This window comes from Neoarius graeffei, chromosome 14, assembly GCF_027579695.1.
Source record: "Neoarius graeffei isolate fNeoGra1 chromosome 14, fNeoGra1.pri, whole genome shotgun sequence".
Taxonomy (NCBI): domain Eukaryota; kingdom Metazoa; phylum Chordata; class Actinopteri; order Siluriformes; family Ariidae; genus Neoarius; species Neoarius graeffei.
In genome coordinates, this window is record NC_083582.1 from 48,567,331 (window position 1) to 48,584,605 (window position 17,275).

At 40.3% G+C, this 17,275-nt stretch overlaps 1 protein-coding gene across 1 annotated transcript in view; it reads left to right on the forward strand.

Moving 5' to 3' along the window:
- Nucleotides 1–17,275, forward strand: part of cacna1g (calcium channel, voltage-dependent, T type, alpha 1G subunit) — a 257,996-nt gene that overhangs the window by 227,091 nt on the left and 13,630 nt on the right. The window contains exons 27-30 of the mRNA XM_060939888.1: nucleotides 2,008–2,078; nucleotides 3,083–3,161; nucleotides 4,402–4,523; nucleotides 5,582–5,983. Coding sequence (XP_060795871.1) covers nucleotides 2,008–2,078; nucleotides 3,083–3,161; nucleotides 4,402–4,523; nucleotides 5,582–5,983 — 674 coding nt within the window. The remainder of the gene's footprint in view (nucleotides 1–2,007; nucleotides 2,079–3,082; nucleotides 3,162–4,401; nucleotides 4,524–5,581; nucleotides 5,984–17,275) is intronic.

Sequence of the window (17,275 nt, forward strand, 5' to 3'; positions counted from 1 at the left end):
TTTACTTATTTTGACTGAGAAATGTTTTATTGGCAATTTTGATAACCCTTCACTTTTAATCCAGGTCTGTAGTGTGAAATGTTCTCGGCTGTGTTTTTGTTTAAAAATGTTTTCCAAATTGTAGCTGTGTTTAATTCATATCCAGAGAAATATATATTCCAATATAATATACTCAGCATAAACATTTTAAATAGATTCTATATTTTTGGTCCATCCATGACATATTACTAAAGTAGCCTATTTACTGTTGTTGATGTGGGTCACTTGCTGTTAGCCAATTCACTTTCTCGTACCAGGAGAGCTGAAAGGAACGAGTATTATTCCCTACCTTTTTCACCAAGTCAATTTGAGGCATTGGTCTACCCTGCTCTTTAATTTTAATTTTTTCCTCGAAAGGAAGACTGGCAAATGGCTTCGCCAAAATTAAATCAGCAATGCTTGGCATCCGTGCGCAGCTTTCTTGCTAGCTGACTAGCCCCCTCAAGTTCAAGTTCAGTCACTCAAATAAACGAAATTTCTGGAACTAAGATAGCAAACTTGACAACACTATATTTACACTTTATTTACAATGAAAATATATACAAACTAAAAAAGCTGGTAGAAACCGTATGTAATGAATGAAATCGAAATGTAAGCTGATCTCTTATAATGCACCACAGCACTTGCAAATCCGCATGGGACTGAACTGAAATTCACCGCTGCCTGTCTATATTTGAAACGAGCTGTCAATCAAAGAAAATATCCGGCCGCTTTCACCAATCACCAGTCTCCTCGCGGAAAGCTTTGCCATGTCCCTCCCACTGTGAGGCTGGGAGTCCGTGGGCGGGCATTTTCGCAGTATTTGTCCAATAACCGTCTTGCATTTTGATATTGAAAAGCGCATAGCTCCCAAATGCCATTGAAGTCCACTGAGGCTGGGCTGCATCGTGCTGTCACGAGGGGGAAAAAACTCACACACACATTAGGCGAACTGGGGAAAGTTATAACGGAATGATTTCGCACTGTAGTGGGTTGAGCACATTATATTTCTATGATTCTGGATCTGAAATAGCAATGTTATAAGGTCAGCTATAACATAAGCCTAGCGCAATTCATCCTACACGATGTTCGTCATTTTTAGAGGAGGCTGAGCCTCCCTCGTTGTCTTAGAGCAATCGCCCGTGGTATGGCTACTGTTTAGCAGTTGTGCATCGTGTAGATAGAGACCAGATATCTGAAATGAGAAATTCAGTCCACATAGCCTGTCTGAATCAATCTCTCTCTCTCTCTCTCTCTCTCTCTCTGACACACACACACACACACACACACACACACACACACACACACACACACACACACACACACACACACAAAGTGAGAATCTGGGGCACTCACTGTTTTGGCCAGTTTTTCTGCTCCTAATGAATGATGTGCTATGAGAGATTTTATAGATAATACCATCAATGCAGACAACCAAGCAAACCACCCTGTGTGTGTGTGTGTGTGTGTGTGTGTGTGTGTGTGTGTGTGTGTGTGTGTGTGTGTGTGTACGCATGTACTCTGCCTCTCTATTCAAATTCCTAGAGATGCTCTCTTAATTAAAGCCCCAGCCGCCCTGAACGCATGCAGCAGCAGGGGCATCTGGCCTTCTGCAACCCACTTACAAACCATCATTATCACAGCCCTCATATTAATACATGCTTGCTACCTATTTACATATGAGTTTAGCACCCCAAAATGACAGGGAAATTAAATTCCACATGCTGGCCTCAAGAAGCAGTGTGTCTCGGTTGCCTTCTTTTTATAGCTCTCTAATCCGTCCTTCCTCTTAATCAGCACATTAATATTCTCACCTCTCACCTCAGCATCACAGACTAGCCCCTGAAGGAGCTATTAAAGCACAGACGTTTACGTTGACTGCTACTCACTACCATTATTTTATATCCACTGTTTTTTTTTTTTTACACATACAGACACACAAGATATGATAAAAGCCTGTCCTTATCAAACTCATCTCTTGCTTTTTAGTGTTAAAGCTCTTGAAAATGGCTGTGGGAATGCGAGCTCTGCTAGACACCGTGATCCAGGCCCTGCCTCAGGTAATACAACCACTCTGTCGTCTGTTCTTTATCCGAGCCCATGTTAGCTCATTTATTTTCTCCAAACCTAGATTCTGCAGGCCCCCTTTTTTTTCCGGCCTCATTTCCATAGCCAGTGAAGTAGAGACGCTACAGTACATATGGACTGATGGCAATATGGCAAATACAGCAGGAGGGAAAGAAAAAAAACCCTCACCAACCCAGCATGCTCTCTCTCTAATGCTGTTAGGCTCCATGGCTCCCTGAAGAAGGCCTTTTGATTTGGGTACATGTTGCACCACAGGATACTGTCGTAATTTCAATAAATAATGTAGCAATTCTGAATGAGTAATGTGCATATATAATTGCAAGTACTCCGTGTTCCAGCTTGGGTTATTTCATGTTGTAAAAATAGATCTTTAACTGGTAGAACTGAACTTTGCAAATCATGTATCACTACCTTATATGTCATCATACTTAGGATCTGTCCATCCTTCCTGTGTCTGGAAGCCACTGGTTTAAACATTCCCCATGCTCAGATAGGGACATAAATACAAGTGTTCAGTGATCCATAACGATGTCATCTTCTGAAATGTACTGTATATCGAAATCATGTGCTTCACTGAAGTTGGAAAAAGCCCAGGCAAAGACAATGAAAATATATCTTTTTTTTATAACTATTGGACTAGAACAAAGCATTTTCCAGTTTATTCACCCCGTTCATTTTCCTCAAAAGTCTACCTGATGTTGTCCATGTGGTGGTGCATGGTTACTGCTTGGTGTGTTTAGCCCATGTATTCCATTTGAAGAACCTTGTGAACTTTTGAACTTTCAGCTCTAATCACTGGGAATGGGCCTGGAGTTCTCTCACTTCATAGCTCTCTTGTTCCTTGGCTCTCAGGAGGTGGTATTTCTGGATCTGTTCTTTTTGTCCTTTTATGCTTCAGAAACACGGATCTGGCTCTCTGTCTTAGTCTCTCTCTCTCTCTCTCTCTCTCTCTCTCTCTCTCGCTCTCTCTCTACAGGTGGGGAATCTGGGTCTTCTCTTCATGCTTCTCTTCTTTATCTTCGCAGCACTAGGAGTAGAGCTGTTCGGTGATCTGAGTAAGCATCTATAGACATTAATAGAGTCTAGCACTTGTGATTAGAGATCTTATGATGCACCATCTGCGTTTTTATTCCATCAAAGATCTAAAAGGCTTGCTTGAATCATTTAATTGAATTCATTTAATTTGTCAATGGTGATGATAAGTTAGATAGTTAAATGGCTTTCTGACAACTGGCTTCAGTGGATTATATTGAAGTGTGTCTAGGCCTGTTTTCAGAAGCTCCTAGAAATTGTGTCCATACAATATGAATGAGAAATGTCCTATCTGGATTTATTCAATAGAAAGTGTACAGTCTTAAAGGAACAGTCCACCGTACTTCCATAATGAAATATGCTCTTATCTGAATTGAGACGAGCTGCTCCGTACCTCTCCGAGCTTTGCGCGACCTCCCAGTCAGTCAGACGCAGTCAGACGCGCTGTCACTCCTGTTAGCAATGTAGCTAGGCTCAGCATGGCCAATGGTATTTTTTGGGGCTGTAGTTAGATGCGACCAAACTCTTCCACGTTTTTCCTGTTTACATAGGTTTATATGACCAGTGACATGAAACAAAGTTCAGTTACACAAATTGAAACGTAGCGATTTTCTATGCTATGGAAAGTCCGCACTATAATGACAGGCATGCTAACACCTTCTGCGCGCTTCGGCAGCGCATTGATACGGAGCTCAGATATCAATGCGCTGCCGAAGCGCGCAGAAGGTGTTAGTACGCCTGTCATTATAGTGCGGACTTTCCATAGCATAGAAAATCGCCACGTTTCAATTTGTGTAACTGAACTTGTTTCATGTCACTGGTCATATGTAAACAGGAAAAACGTGGAAGAGTTTGGTCGCATCTAACTACAGCCCCAAAAAATACCATTGGCCATACTGAGCCTAGCTACATTGCTAACAGGAGTGACAGCGCGTCTGACTGCGTCTGACTGACTGGGAGGTCGCGCAAAGCTCGGAGAGGTACGGAGCAGCTCGTCTCAATTCAGATAAGAGCATATTTCATTATGGAAGTATGGTGGACTGTTCCTTTAAAGGAAAACAACAACAACAATAACATCGAGTTCTCATATTCCTAAAGGCATTCTACCTTGAACTGTCTCTGATAGGAAAATCCTTCGTTTTAGTTTTACATATGTAAAACTCCAGAGAGACACTCTAAAGAACCTTTTTTTTTAAGACGGTAAGTACTTATTTATGGCACTGAACGCAAATATATTTGTGACCCATGCTGTTTGAATTGTAGTATGTGATGATTTGCACCCCTGTGAGGGCCTTGGACGCTACGCCACATTCAAGAACTTTGGCATGGCTTTTCTCCTGCTGTTCCGTGTGTCCACTGGAGACAACTGGAATGGCATTATGAAGGTACTTTTATTATGTCTGTTTCACCATTTTATAAATCATCTGAACTTTAGTTGAGGTTCAGTCATTTTCACATGCTCTTTATGTGCCTCACTGGGGAGCCATAAAAGTCATTGTTGTCTTCACCGAGGCCCTGATTTACTAAGATCCCCAATAAAAAAAAAAAAAAAAGTTTTATCTCAGTCATGTGTTCTGAAAAATTGCATATAGAGTCAGTAAGCAATTTAAAGAAAATAACAACTATGTAAATGATGTCATATTCATTTAAAAACTGCTGAAACCCCCCCCAAAACATTTTAATATGTGCTTTTCTGTGTGATGATTGTTATTGATGGCCAAGAGCAATTTCCCAGAAGAATAAATCTTGACACATGAATGCAAAATTGCATATCAAGTATAATAGTGAATTAGAGATGGTGAAACATCAAAACGTGTTCAAATAAAATATGAATGCAATATAAATCTGACAGACATACTATATGTTTGCACTGTTGAATACAAATGAAATAAGTGTGCATTCTGTTATATCATGTATAACATCTAGGCAAATTAAAAATGTCCCAGGCTTTTTGAATGCCGTTGTTATCCGAGTTGTGAATGTGTACAGAATATTAAATGTAAAACCAACGTTATGCCAGGAATGCTTGTCCTACTTTTGAGGAGCTTTCTCATTATTTTGAAATACCAAGTCATAACTTTGAGACTCTGTCTGATTATTGAGACTTAAACGGTTTTATTTTTCCTTGAAATGGGCTTGCACAAATTTAATACCTGCCCTTGTATTATTTTGCATCTGCATTCACTGTACTCTGCATCACTTTCAGGCTGATAAATCACACAGCATGTAGGAAATTAATCTATTTGCATAGACACGATGTTGGGTTTTTTTTCCCCTCCATTTTTAGGTTCAATCCCATATTTATTAAGGCAAATTGGAAAAAAAAAACCCAAAGAGATGCTATTTTACACATTTAAAAGAGAACGGATTTAGTAAATTAACTTGGATTGAATTATGCTGTCAAGTTTGCACGCTAAAGTATGTGTCCACGTGTACATTCCAGGACACGCTGAGAGATTGTGCTCATGACAACGGAACATGCTACAACACCGTGGTGTCTCCCATCTACTTTGTGTCCTTTGTGCTGACGGCTCAGTTTGTGTTGGTCAACGTTGTAATTGCCGTCCTCATGAAGCACCTGGAAGAGAGTAACAAAGAGGCTAAGGAGGAGGCGGAACTAGAGGCAGAAATGGAGCTGGAGGCAGTAGGGGGAGATGGAGGGATGACTGGGGGACACATTTCCCCTTTGGCCCTGCGAGACATAGGTGGACCTGCAGGGTCTCGCTGGATCTCCAGAGACTCACAGGACAGAGGTTATCTCCCAGACAGTCCTTCAGCAGCCATACGCAGAGACTCAGCAGCACACAGGACAGACCAGCCTCAAGGTCTGGAGCCTCCATTAGAGGTGAGTGAAACTAGCACTGTATTACGTGTTGGTGGATTTGTATCACTCTGTAGGCAAGTGATACAATGATATTAACTTGATTTGGCAGATACCAAGGGAGCTTTGCTTCCTCAGTATGGGTTAGCAACTGTGCATGTTTGCACAGGGCCATTACCCAGTCAGACCCAACCTGTGAATCACATGGCACATACAGCAGAGTCGAGTATACTGAAAAACCTTGGCCAGGCTTTGAATATTGAGCTGGGCATCAAGCAGGGCACCATGTGAGATGTGACAGCTATAGAGAATGAGCAAGCTGACCACTGACTCTCATCATCTGTCTCATGTACGCCATAGTGCCAGCCGAAGAGAGAGACAGCAGCTCTCTCCCCATGTGCTAAGCCCTGCTTAAGAGGCATAAACTCATTGTCCTTTATTAGTCGCATTAATGACGGCGTATAGGAGATCGTCTGACAGTGTATAATCAGATTGGTTGAAATTACAGAACACATTTAAAGGCACATAGCAGGATGATAGGATTAACAGAGCTCATTCATTTTCATGCGTGGACATGAATAAATGTTAGAATGAACTCATCTTTTAAACAAACTTTTCAATAAGATTTATGCTACTGTATATATCAAAACATAAGGATTATAGAGCATGGAATGTTATGAGCCAAATAAATAAGCCCTAAAATTTGTTTAGGAAGATATTTAACCAAATTTGAGTGTTGTTGTTGTTGTTGTTGTTTTTTAAGTCTCAGCATTGTGCTGTAGTACTTCTTTTCATTTCATATCTGCAAAATGATTATTTGCTCATTATAATACAGCATTTCACACTTAATTTTTACATTGCATGATATCCCGCTATTCCTTTTCCTTTTAAAATTTGCCAATCAGCTGCAGTTCTTGGTTCCTTGCTGTCATTTAGAGATGGCCCTGCTGTTTCCTTTTCTAAATGCAAAGCAGCCAGAGGTCAATGTGGTGCCATGGGAAAGCACTGATACATCAGCTTGTTTTTGTTGTGCCTGGCTATTTCTAGAATGCCATTTTTTAAGTAAATGGTGACCTTCATATCATCATTTTCATATCCCTCATCTCATGTTAAGTTAAATCAGCGTCGCAGTCTCCTGCTGAGGTCGGCTTGGTTTGCATGCGGCCGTGGACAGTCTCAGTAGAGTTATTGTGCTCCCCAGTGGAGATCTTTGGTAGTACAGAGCAAATGGAAGTATCGAGGCTCAGGTGGGGTGAACACAAAAACCAATCTTTATTGTTTGAATTCATTAATATACTTGAGATAAGGACTCACTTTATATTAAGTGTTTTAAAGTACTATGTCCATTTTAGTTAACGGTATCATGTACAGTGTGATTTGTATATACATATAAATTATTACCTGTTAGCTTTCAATATTAGATTTATATAGTTATCAAGAAACTTTAGGTCAGTAATGACGTATCAATCAATCAATCAATCAATCAATCAAATTTTATTTATATAGCCCTTTACAATAACCAAAAGGTACCCAAAGTGCTTTACATCGAAGCCATAAAACAGAACACCAAAACACATAAAAACACAGGTTTTGACTGCGGAAGGTGCCACACTGCTGCAGGTTACCAAAAGCCTTTCAGAAGTACATGAAATAAAACAGACGAAACAAAGCACCCCTCAAAAACAAGACTCCCCTAGTCAGGATTGAACGCCAATCTAAAAAAGCAGGTCTTCAACTTTGATTTAAAAAGGCCGGGATCAATAGTGGTGCGAATGTCGGGGGGCAGATTGTTCCACAGTCTGGGAGCAGCGACAGCAAAAGAACGATCACCCCACTGTTTATATCTCGACCTTGGAACTTTTAACAGAAGCTGACCCGAAGAACGCAGGGCCCTACCATGATCACGAATAGTTAAAATCTCAGACAAGTAAGAGGGAGCCAGGCCATTGATGGCATTAAAAGCAAACAACAGAAGTTTAAAATCGATTGTAAAACGGACTGGAAGCCAATGGAGTGACGACAACACAGGAGTAATGTGTTCACGTCTAGACGTGCTTGTTAAAAATCGGGCCGCAGCGTTCTGTACAAGTTGAAGACGTAAAATTGAAGACTGGCTGAGGCCAACATACAGGGCATTACAGTAGTCCAGTCTCGAACTGATAAATGCAAGAATTGCCTTCTCGAGATCTTGCTGACTGAGAAACGGCTTCACTTTGGCCAAGAGACGGAGTTGAAAAAAGCTCGTTCTAACAACAGAACTAATCTGTTTATCAAATTTAAGCCCACTGTCAAACTTTACCCCAAGATTTTGTATGAATGGTTTAAAAAATGGGGCCAGAGTACCAAAATTTGTTGTAAAAACATTTGACGTGGGTGACGTGCCAAATAAAATATATTCCGTTTTGCTGTCGTTCAAATGCAAAAAGTTCCGTGCCAGCCATTGCTTTACATCAGTAATACAATCCAGTAACTTGGTAAGTGCCGTATTTTCATTGGGTCTCATGGGCAAATATATCTGCAAATCATCAGCATAAAAGTGAAAAGACAGATTGTGTTTTTTTTATAATTGATCCCAGAGGTAACATGTACAAAGAAGACAGAATAGGGCCGAGAATAGAGCCCTGTGGCACCCCACAAGAGAGGGCTGCATATGAAGAACAGAGGTCACCAATCATCACAGCGAAGCTCCTATTTGCCAAGTATGACCTAAACCATTGGAGAGCAGTGCCACGAATGCCGACATACTGCTCTAGGCGAGATACAAGGACTACACGGTCAACTGTATTGAAGGCCGCTGTGAGGTCAAGCAACACCAGCACGGCAGGATTCCTGGCATCCACAGACAGAGCGATATCATTGTGCACCTTTAACAGTGCTGACTCAGTGCTATGTCGGGATCTGAAACCAGACTGGAATTATCAAAAACAGAATTTCTCTCTAAAAATGACTGTAATTGAATAAAAACCACTTTCTCTAAAACCTTAGAAAGAAAAGGCAAATGGGAGACAGGCCTAAAATTGGACAGAACAGAAGGGTCAAACTGTGTTTTTTTTAAGGAGGGGCCTAACTACAGCATGTTTAAAGGCAGCTGGGACAGACCCAGAATTAAGACAAGTATTTATAAAAACAAGCAAACTTGACCCAACAGAATTAAAAACCTCCTTCAAAAACTTGGCCGGAATGACATCTAAGGGACAGTTAGTGGGTTTCATGCCACTAACCACCTTCGTAAAAAACGACAGAGAAATGGTCTCAAACCGGTCGAAAACAGCAGACTGTGTAGGAAGAGCATCCACATCATCAAGGAACGTATCAATGTTACTGATATTCTGTCTGACTGATGCCACTTTGTCAGTAAAGAAACAGACAAACTCTTCACAGGTTGCGGCAGAGGCATCAGACAGAACAGTGGGGCGTGGATTAATAACAGAGCCAATAGTATTAAATAACAATCTAGGATGATGAGAGCTATTGGCTATAATGGAAGACAGATATTTGGACTTGGCCTCCTTCAGAGATCTCTGGTAAGCAGCTAAACTGTCCCTTAACCAGCCCAGGGATACATGCAGTTTGTCCTTTTTCCACCACCGTTCAGCCTGTCTACATTGTTGCCTAAGCAGACGGGTGTGGTCATTCAACCAGGGATCTGTCTTGATCTTAATGCTTTTTTGCTGAAAAGGGGCAACAGAATCCAGAATTGCAGAACAGGTAGAATGGAAAGTGGAAAGTAGACTCTCCGGGCAAAGGGAAGAAACCAGCCCACTGTCAGCATGCAGCTGAGAGTCCCTAAAGGCAACAGCAAACTCTCCAGCCGTCGATGAAGTAAAAATACGGCGTCTGTGAGCTAAGGAAACAGGCTTATTAGCAGGTGGGGGAGCAGCAAAATCGAAAACAATGGGGAGGTGATCCGAAATGGCAGTGTCCACTATTTCTCTGAGGGAAACTGAAAGCCCGTGAGAAATAACAAGATCGAGTGTGTGCCCATGCTCATGTGTTGGTGCATTAACAGACTGGGTGAGACCAAAGGAATCCAAAAGGCTTTTAAACTCATTAGCCAGTTGACATACGGTATGTGTAATTGCACATGCTCATGTGCAATCTAACAGGAAGTACATACTAAATTTAAAAAGTACAAAATATTGAATGCAACTTTGATCTATTATTAAATCTATAACTATTAGTTGGTAAAGACAGGGAAATAGTGTATTGGATTTGGGTTTTTTTTTTCTTTGTTGATAACAACATGACTTCATAATTCTTAATTTCATAAACTGTCCAGTGGAGGATTTCCCAAAAGCCTCTTAACGCTAAGAGCATCTTAACTAAGAGAGAGAGTATTCATTGTGCTGCTCGCTCTACCATTTAACGATGTTCTTTGTGCTACGATGCTTTTGGGAAACTTGGCACAGTTCTTACTGGACACTACACTTATAGTTTGTATGCTAACATTAATGGGTTCTTTAATAATATGAATTAGACAGCTACAGAGCCGAGAATGATCCTAATATAGTAATAAAAGTTTAGTTAATACATAATAGTAGTGCACAACAGGCGTCTTTTATCAATGTTTAAATAACGTTGTGTGTAAATGTTTTATATGCCAAACCAATCTGAAAATTCTCTCCAGATTTACAAAAGTTTCTGTAACGTTGAATTTCTTCATACCCACACGTGTTGATGAATGTCAATGACCCGTACATTACCAACAGCTGACTTGCCTTTAGGACATTTAGTGAGAAACTCGCAATCTCCTCGTTTGTTTCGTTAATTTATTTTACAAATTAATAGAACTATCAAAGATGGATTTTGGAGGCTAAAGTCACTGGGACTGACATTGAGTCAAGTGACATATAAATTAGTATGTGCTATTTTAGTCTTCTTCACTTTCCTGACTTGCTGCAACAGTTCATCAAAAAAATGGACGAATTTCCCCATCAATCTACCTCTTCTAAACAAACTACAGTATCATTTTGTCCCTAATCGCATATACAGGACTACTCCAGACTGAGTATTAACCCTAACCAGTTTTCGCATTAGAGTTTTAAAAACTTCTCACGTCACCTTCAAAGAAAGGTCTGTTTTGTGTACCAGCCTTCTGGATTTTCAAGATTAGTAAATACTTTTGAATGTAAGGTCAGACTTTTTTAATTTGAGACTCAGCCTAGCAACAATCACAATAACAGCAGAAAACAGAGCTTGTCGATACATTTCACATCTCACTGTGCATACAAATCATTAAAAAAAATTACAATTCAACTTAGAAACCAGACGGACTGAGATGTTTTAGTTTTGGCGTGTCATCTTGTAGATGTCTCTTGTAGTCTTCTTGATGTACGTATTATACACAGCAAGTGTGCGAACAATGCCACTCACTGTGCTGCTGCTTTTACACGCCCATGCAAAATCATGTGTTTAATATAAACCAGGCTGCTTCATGTCAGGCCAAATTACACACACCCTGGCAATGTACAGTATGTGTGTTACTGGCATAATAAAATGCTCACAAGTTACAGTAGTGAAGGGAGGTGAGGGCTTGGGGTCACAGAAAATACATAATGTCCATTTATCGTTTGCCCAAAATGTTTAGTAACCCCTGGACTACAGTAAAGTACAGATGGAGTATGGTTTATAACACCAGTGAACTAACACCTCTGTTGTATTGTAAATATTATGGGAATGCAGCATAGTTGGAGGACAATGATGAAATATATGTTGTTAATTTGCAAACATTATCAACGTACACTTTGCCATAGTACTCTAATTATGTTGCATAATTTGCTTTGTCAGTGTGAAATATGAAACTCAGATATGAGGAAATGACTTATAATTGGATGCAGGTCTTAAAATAATAATAATAATAATAATAATAATACAACCCCGATTCCAAAAAAGTTGGGACAAAGTACAAATTGTAAATAAAAACGGAATGCAATGATGTGGAAGTTTCAAAATTCCATATTTTATTCAGAATAGAACATAGATGACATATCAAATGTTTAAACTGAGAAAATGTATCATTTAAAGAGAAAAATTAGGTGATTTTAAATTTCATGACAACAACACATCTCAAAAAAGTTGGGACAAGGCCATGTTTACCACTGTGAGACATCCCCTTTTCTCTTTACAACAGTCTGTAAACGTCTGGGGACTGAGGAGACAAGTTGCTCAAGTTTAGGGATAGGAATGTTAACCCATTCTTGTCTAATGTAGGATTCTAGTTGTTCAACTGTCTTAGGTCTTTTTTGTCGTATCTTCCGTTTTATGATGCGCCAAATGTTTTCTATGGGTGAAAGATCTGGACTGCAGGCTGGCCAGTTCAGTACCCGGACCCTTCTTCTACGCAGCCATGATGCTGTAATTGATGCAGTATGTGGTTTGGCATTGTCATGTTGGAAAATGCAAGGTCTTCCCTGAAAGAGACGTCGTCTGGATGGGAGCATATGTTGCTCTAGAACCTGGATATACCTTTCAGCATTGATGGTGTCTTTCCAGATGTGTAAGCTGCCCATGCCACACGCACTAATGCAACCCCATACCATCAGAGATGCAGGCTTCTGAACTGAGCGCTGATAACAACTTGGGTAGTCCTTCTCCTCTTTAGTCCGAATGACACAGCGTCCCTGATTTCCATAAAGAACTTCAAATTTTGGTTCGTCTGACCACAGAACAGTTTTCCACTTTGCCACAGTCCATTTTAAATGAGCCTTGGCCCAGAGAAGACGTCTGCGCTTCTGGATCATGTTTAGATACGGCTTCTTCTTTGAACTATAGAGTTTTAGCTGGCAACAGCGGATGGCACGGTGAATTGTGTTCACAGATAATGTTCTCTGGAAATATTCCTGAGCCCATTTTGTGATTTCCAATACAGAAGCATGCCTGTATATGATGCAGTGCCGTCTAAGGGCCCGAAGATCACGGGCACCCAGTATGGTTTTCCGGCCTTGACCCTTACGCACAGAGATTCTTCCAGATTCTCTGAATCTTTTGATGATATTATGCACTGTAGATGATGATATGTTCAAACTCTTTGCAATTTTACACTGTCGAACTCCTTTCTGATATTGCTCCACTATTTGTTGGCGCAGAATTAGGGGGATTGGTGATCCTCTTCCCATCTTTACTTCTAAGAGCCGCTGCCACTCCAAGATGCTCTTTTTATACCCAGTCATGTTAATGACCTATTGCCAATTGACCTAATGAGTTGCAATTTGGTCCTCCAGCTGTTCCTTTTTTGTACCTTTAACTTTTCCAGCCTCTTATTGCCCCTGTCCCAACTTTTTTGAGATGTGTTGCTGTCATGAAATTTCAAATGAGCCAATATTTGGCATGAAATTTCAAAATGTCTCACTTTCAACATTTGATATGTTGTCTATGTTCTATTGTGAATACAATATCAGTTTTTGAGATTTGTAAATTATTGCATTCCGTTTTTATTTACAATTTGTACTTTGTCCCAACTTTTTTGGAATCGGGGTTGTAAACATGCATACATATTAAACTGTACTAAAACCTGTAGATATTAAAGTCAAACAAAACCCAAAAATAAACACTGCTGATCACGGCAAGTGCCTTGATGTGCCCCACTGCATGTTGAAATTAAGAATAAAATTTTATAACAATACTTTATCCATTTTAAAAGTTATGATATTGTTAAAAAAAAAAAACAATATCACCAGTGAACTACACGGTGGTGTAGTGGTTAGCACGGTTGCCTAACAGCAAGAAGGTTCCGGGTTCGAACCCAGTGGCTGGCGAGGGCCTTTCTGTGTGGAGTTTGCATGTTCTCCCCGTGTCTGTGTGGGTTTCCTCCGGGTGCTCCGGTTTCCCCCACAGTCCACAGACATGCAGTTAAGTTAACGTGGGGCGGCCTTGAGCAAGGTACCTGACCCCTGACTGCTCACCGGGCGCTCTGGTGTGGCTGCCCACTGCTCTGAGTGTGTGTGCATGTGTTCACTGCTTCAGATGGGTTAAATGCAGAGGATGAATTTCACTGTGCTTGAAGTGTGCATGTGACAAATATACGTTTCTTCTTAAAATAGGTGCAGCCATTTGCACTGAAACCGGATATCCGTCTGTGACAGAACCGGCACACTAGAACGCCGTTTCCCTTTGTAGCACAGAGCCATCAAATAAAGGCTTCTAATCCTAAAAAAATTCCCCAGACACCACTGCTCTCTCTCTCTCTGTGGGTGTGGGTTTTGATTGCATCACTTGGGCTGAATGCAGAGAAAGAACTTCACTGTGTTCAACGTATATGTGACAAAGGCTTCTAGTTCTAAAAATCTAATCAGAAATTTTCTCTAACTTCGTGATTTTTACTGGCAACAAAATACACGAATCAACAGACTTCACTTGAAGTCTGAATCTCACTCAGCTAGAGAAGAGAAGATAAGATAAGATAAATTTTTATTTATCCCTTGGTGGGGAAATTTACATGTTTAAAAACACAGGCCATGTACATAATGTACACAACAAATTAAGACTGGAACTTAAATAAGAGTAGTGCTTCACCTGAAGCAGAAATATTGCACTAATAAAATACTGGCAACTGAAAAAGAAATATTGCACCAGGTAGCGAATGTTATTGCACAGCATAACATAAACAACGAGGATGGAATATGTGTGTAAAGTTACCAAAAATTGACCAAACCCCCTCTGGCTAGATAATGCATATGCAGTCCTGACACAGATAAACAATGTAATGTTTACATTGTTTACATTGTTACATTACACTGTGTTTACGTTATTTACAATGTAAACACGGTAAACAATGGCCATCATCATAGCAATGTGATTATTGCCATCTGAAAAGATCGTTTATCTCTGTGAATAAAAGCATGTCACATAAAAATACAAGGAAAATCTTAATTTTCCTGGTAAGTCATGTGGTGTGTAAGTGACATCACAATCTCGGATTCTCTCACGAAATTTGTACCCTGAGTGCGATATTTGAACCTGGGAGAGAGTAAAATGGCAGTGCCCAGGGACATTGTCTCATCTCATCTCATTATCTCTAGCCGCTTATCCTGTTCTACAGGGTCGCAGGCAAGCTGGAGCCTATCCCAGCTGACTACGGGCGAAAGGCGGGGTACACCCTGGACAAGTCGCCAGGTCATCACAGGACTGACACATAGACACAGACAACCATTCACACTCACATTCACACCTACGGTCAATTTAGAGTCACCAGTTAACCTAACCTGCATGTCTTTGGACTGTGGGGGAAACCGGAGCACCCGGAGGAAACCCACGCAGACACGGGGAGAACATGCAAACTCCGCACAGAAAGGCCCTCGCCGGCCACGGGGCTCGAACCCAGGACCTTCTTGCTGTGAGGCGACAGCGCTAACCACTACACCACCGTGCTGCCCCAGGGACATTGTTTTTCTTTTAAAATAAAATCTGTACACAGTCTACAGGTACAAATATGAACAAGTGGACACTCAAACATGTCTTGTACTGTATGGATAATATCTGTCAGTATAAAGGAGTTTACATTTTGGGTTTTGTTCATCTTTAAGTATCTAATCACAAAAAAATAAGGTAAGTAGGTGGTCATTATTATAATATACTGAAGGTCTTAATGACTGTATTCTGCTTTCTTGGTTCTCTTTACATATATGTCTAACCTCCACGTGGCCTCTTGAACTGTTGTCTATGAACTTCTCTCCTTCCTTGCTTCTACTGTCTGTGCACTGTTGCTTTCACACTACCTCTCCTTTCTTCTGTCTGTGTCTCTGTCTGCTCTCTCTTTCTTTCTTTCTTTCTTTCTTTCTTTCTCTGCTTTTTTTTCTGTCTGCAAATGTCTGGGTCTGTAGCGGAGGCCCATGTTTGACTCGGTATCCCTGGTGATCCAGGGCTCACTGGAAGGAGAGCTCAGCCTAATGGACAACCTTTCTGGCTCCATCTGCCACTACTACGCTCTGCCCCCTCTCCCCAGCAAGTACTGCAATGAGAAACAGGTCAATGGCTCCCCGTGCACCCTGCTGCCATGCTCTCTCTCTCTCTCTCTCTCTCTCTCTGTCTTTGACCTTTCTGTCTTTCTCTCTGAAACACTGGGGTTTGTGCTCGCTAAGTAATTTCAAATAAATCTGCTGTAAGATAACTTTCTTTTCCTTGAGAGTGTTTTTTTTATTAATGAATACAACATCAAAATATTATCTTTGAGAATTTTAGTTTACTACTACTAAAAAAAAGAAAGAAAGAAAGCCTTATGTAAGTTTGTTTAGCAAAAACTTTATTTCCCGGGCCTGAATGTTATAAAATGAGGATCAATGAACCGGATTGCTGTAGAAATATGCCCTTTTTTTTTTTTTTTTGCAGAACACCTTTAGCTTTGCAGAAAATTTTGTTACGTTTGCAAAATGTGTGATCTTAAAAGCTTTTTGATGTAATTGCAGATTATTTAATGTCTTTAGATTGCATCTTCTGCAATTTGTTTCAGTAACTCAGCTAAAACTGTCTGTGCCAGTCAAGCGCTGAATCTGCCTGACACAGCATTTCAGCATTCTGGAAACCTGAGCTGGGTGAAAATGACAATAACAGAAATCCTGCTTTACATAATTAGACATGTAAAATATTGGGTTTATTATTATTATTATTATTATTATTATTATTATTATTATTATTGTATTTAATTATAATACATTGAAATCTTATTAATTCTTCAATTTCTGCAAGTGCCAGTGTCTGCACACATGCTATATACTGCATGTGCAAAAATAGCAAACGTTGCAACTATCAACTGAAAACGGATCATTAGAAAAGGACTCTTTATTCCTGCACGAGACATTCCTGTGTGAGTGTGTGTGACGTTGTGTATCTCTAATTGCATGTGGCCAGATGGGCTCTGTTCTCACCCTGGCCTCATCTCTTCCTCTTTAGATCCCCCTAGCTGAGATGGAAGGTCTGTCTCTGGCATCGGAGAAATCCTGGTCCTTAGCTCTGACGGATGACTCTGTCCCTGATGATTTTAATCCCCTCTTACTAACCAGTCTGGAGTGCAATGTACTTAACAGTAGAGCAACGCTCATTCATTTTTTTTTTCGGGTTCTAGGTCTTTCCTTATAGAGCTTCCAGTAATTTGCCCCTCCTGTCATAAATGTTTTGTGCATATGCTCCTTTAGCATTCTACAGTGAGGGGAAAGAGGTGTTCAGACACTATTGTTTTAATTATTAAATACATTTCCAGTGCATATATCCCCTTCTTATATTTACTGTATACACATTGTCTTGTGACTTTGTACTTAATAATAATATGAACAAAGAAAAAAGTATATAGGTCGAGTCATAATCATAAAAGAGATGTTGAAAAAA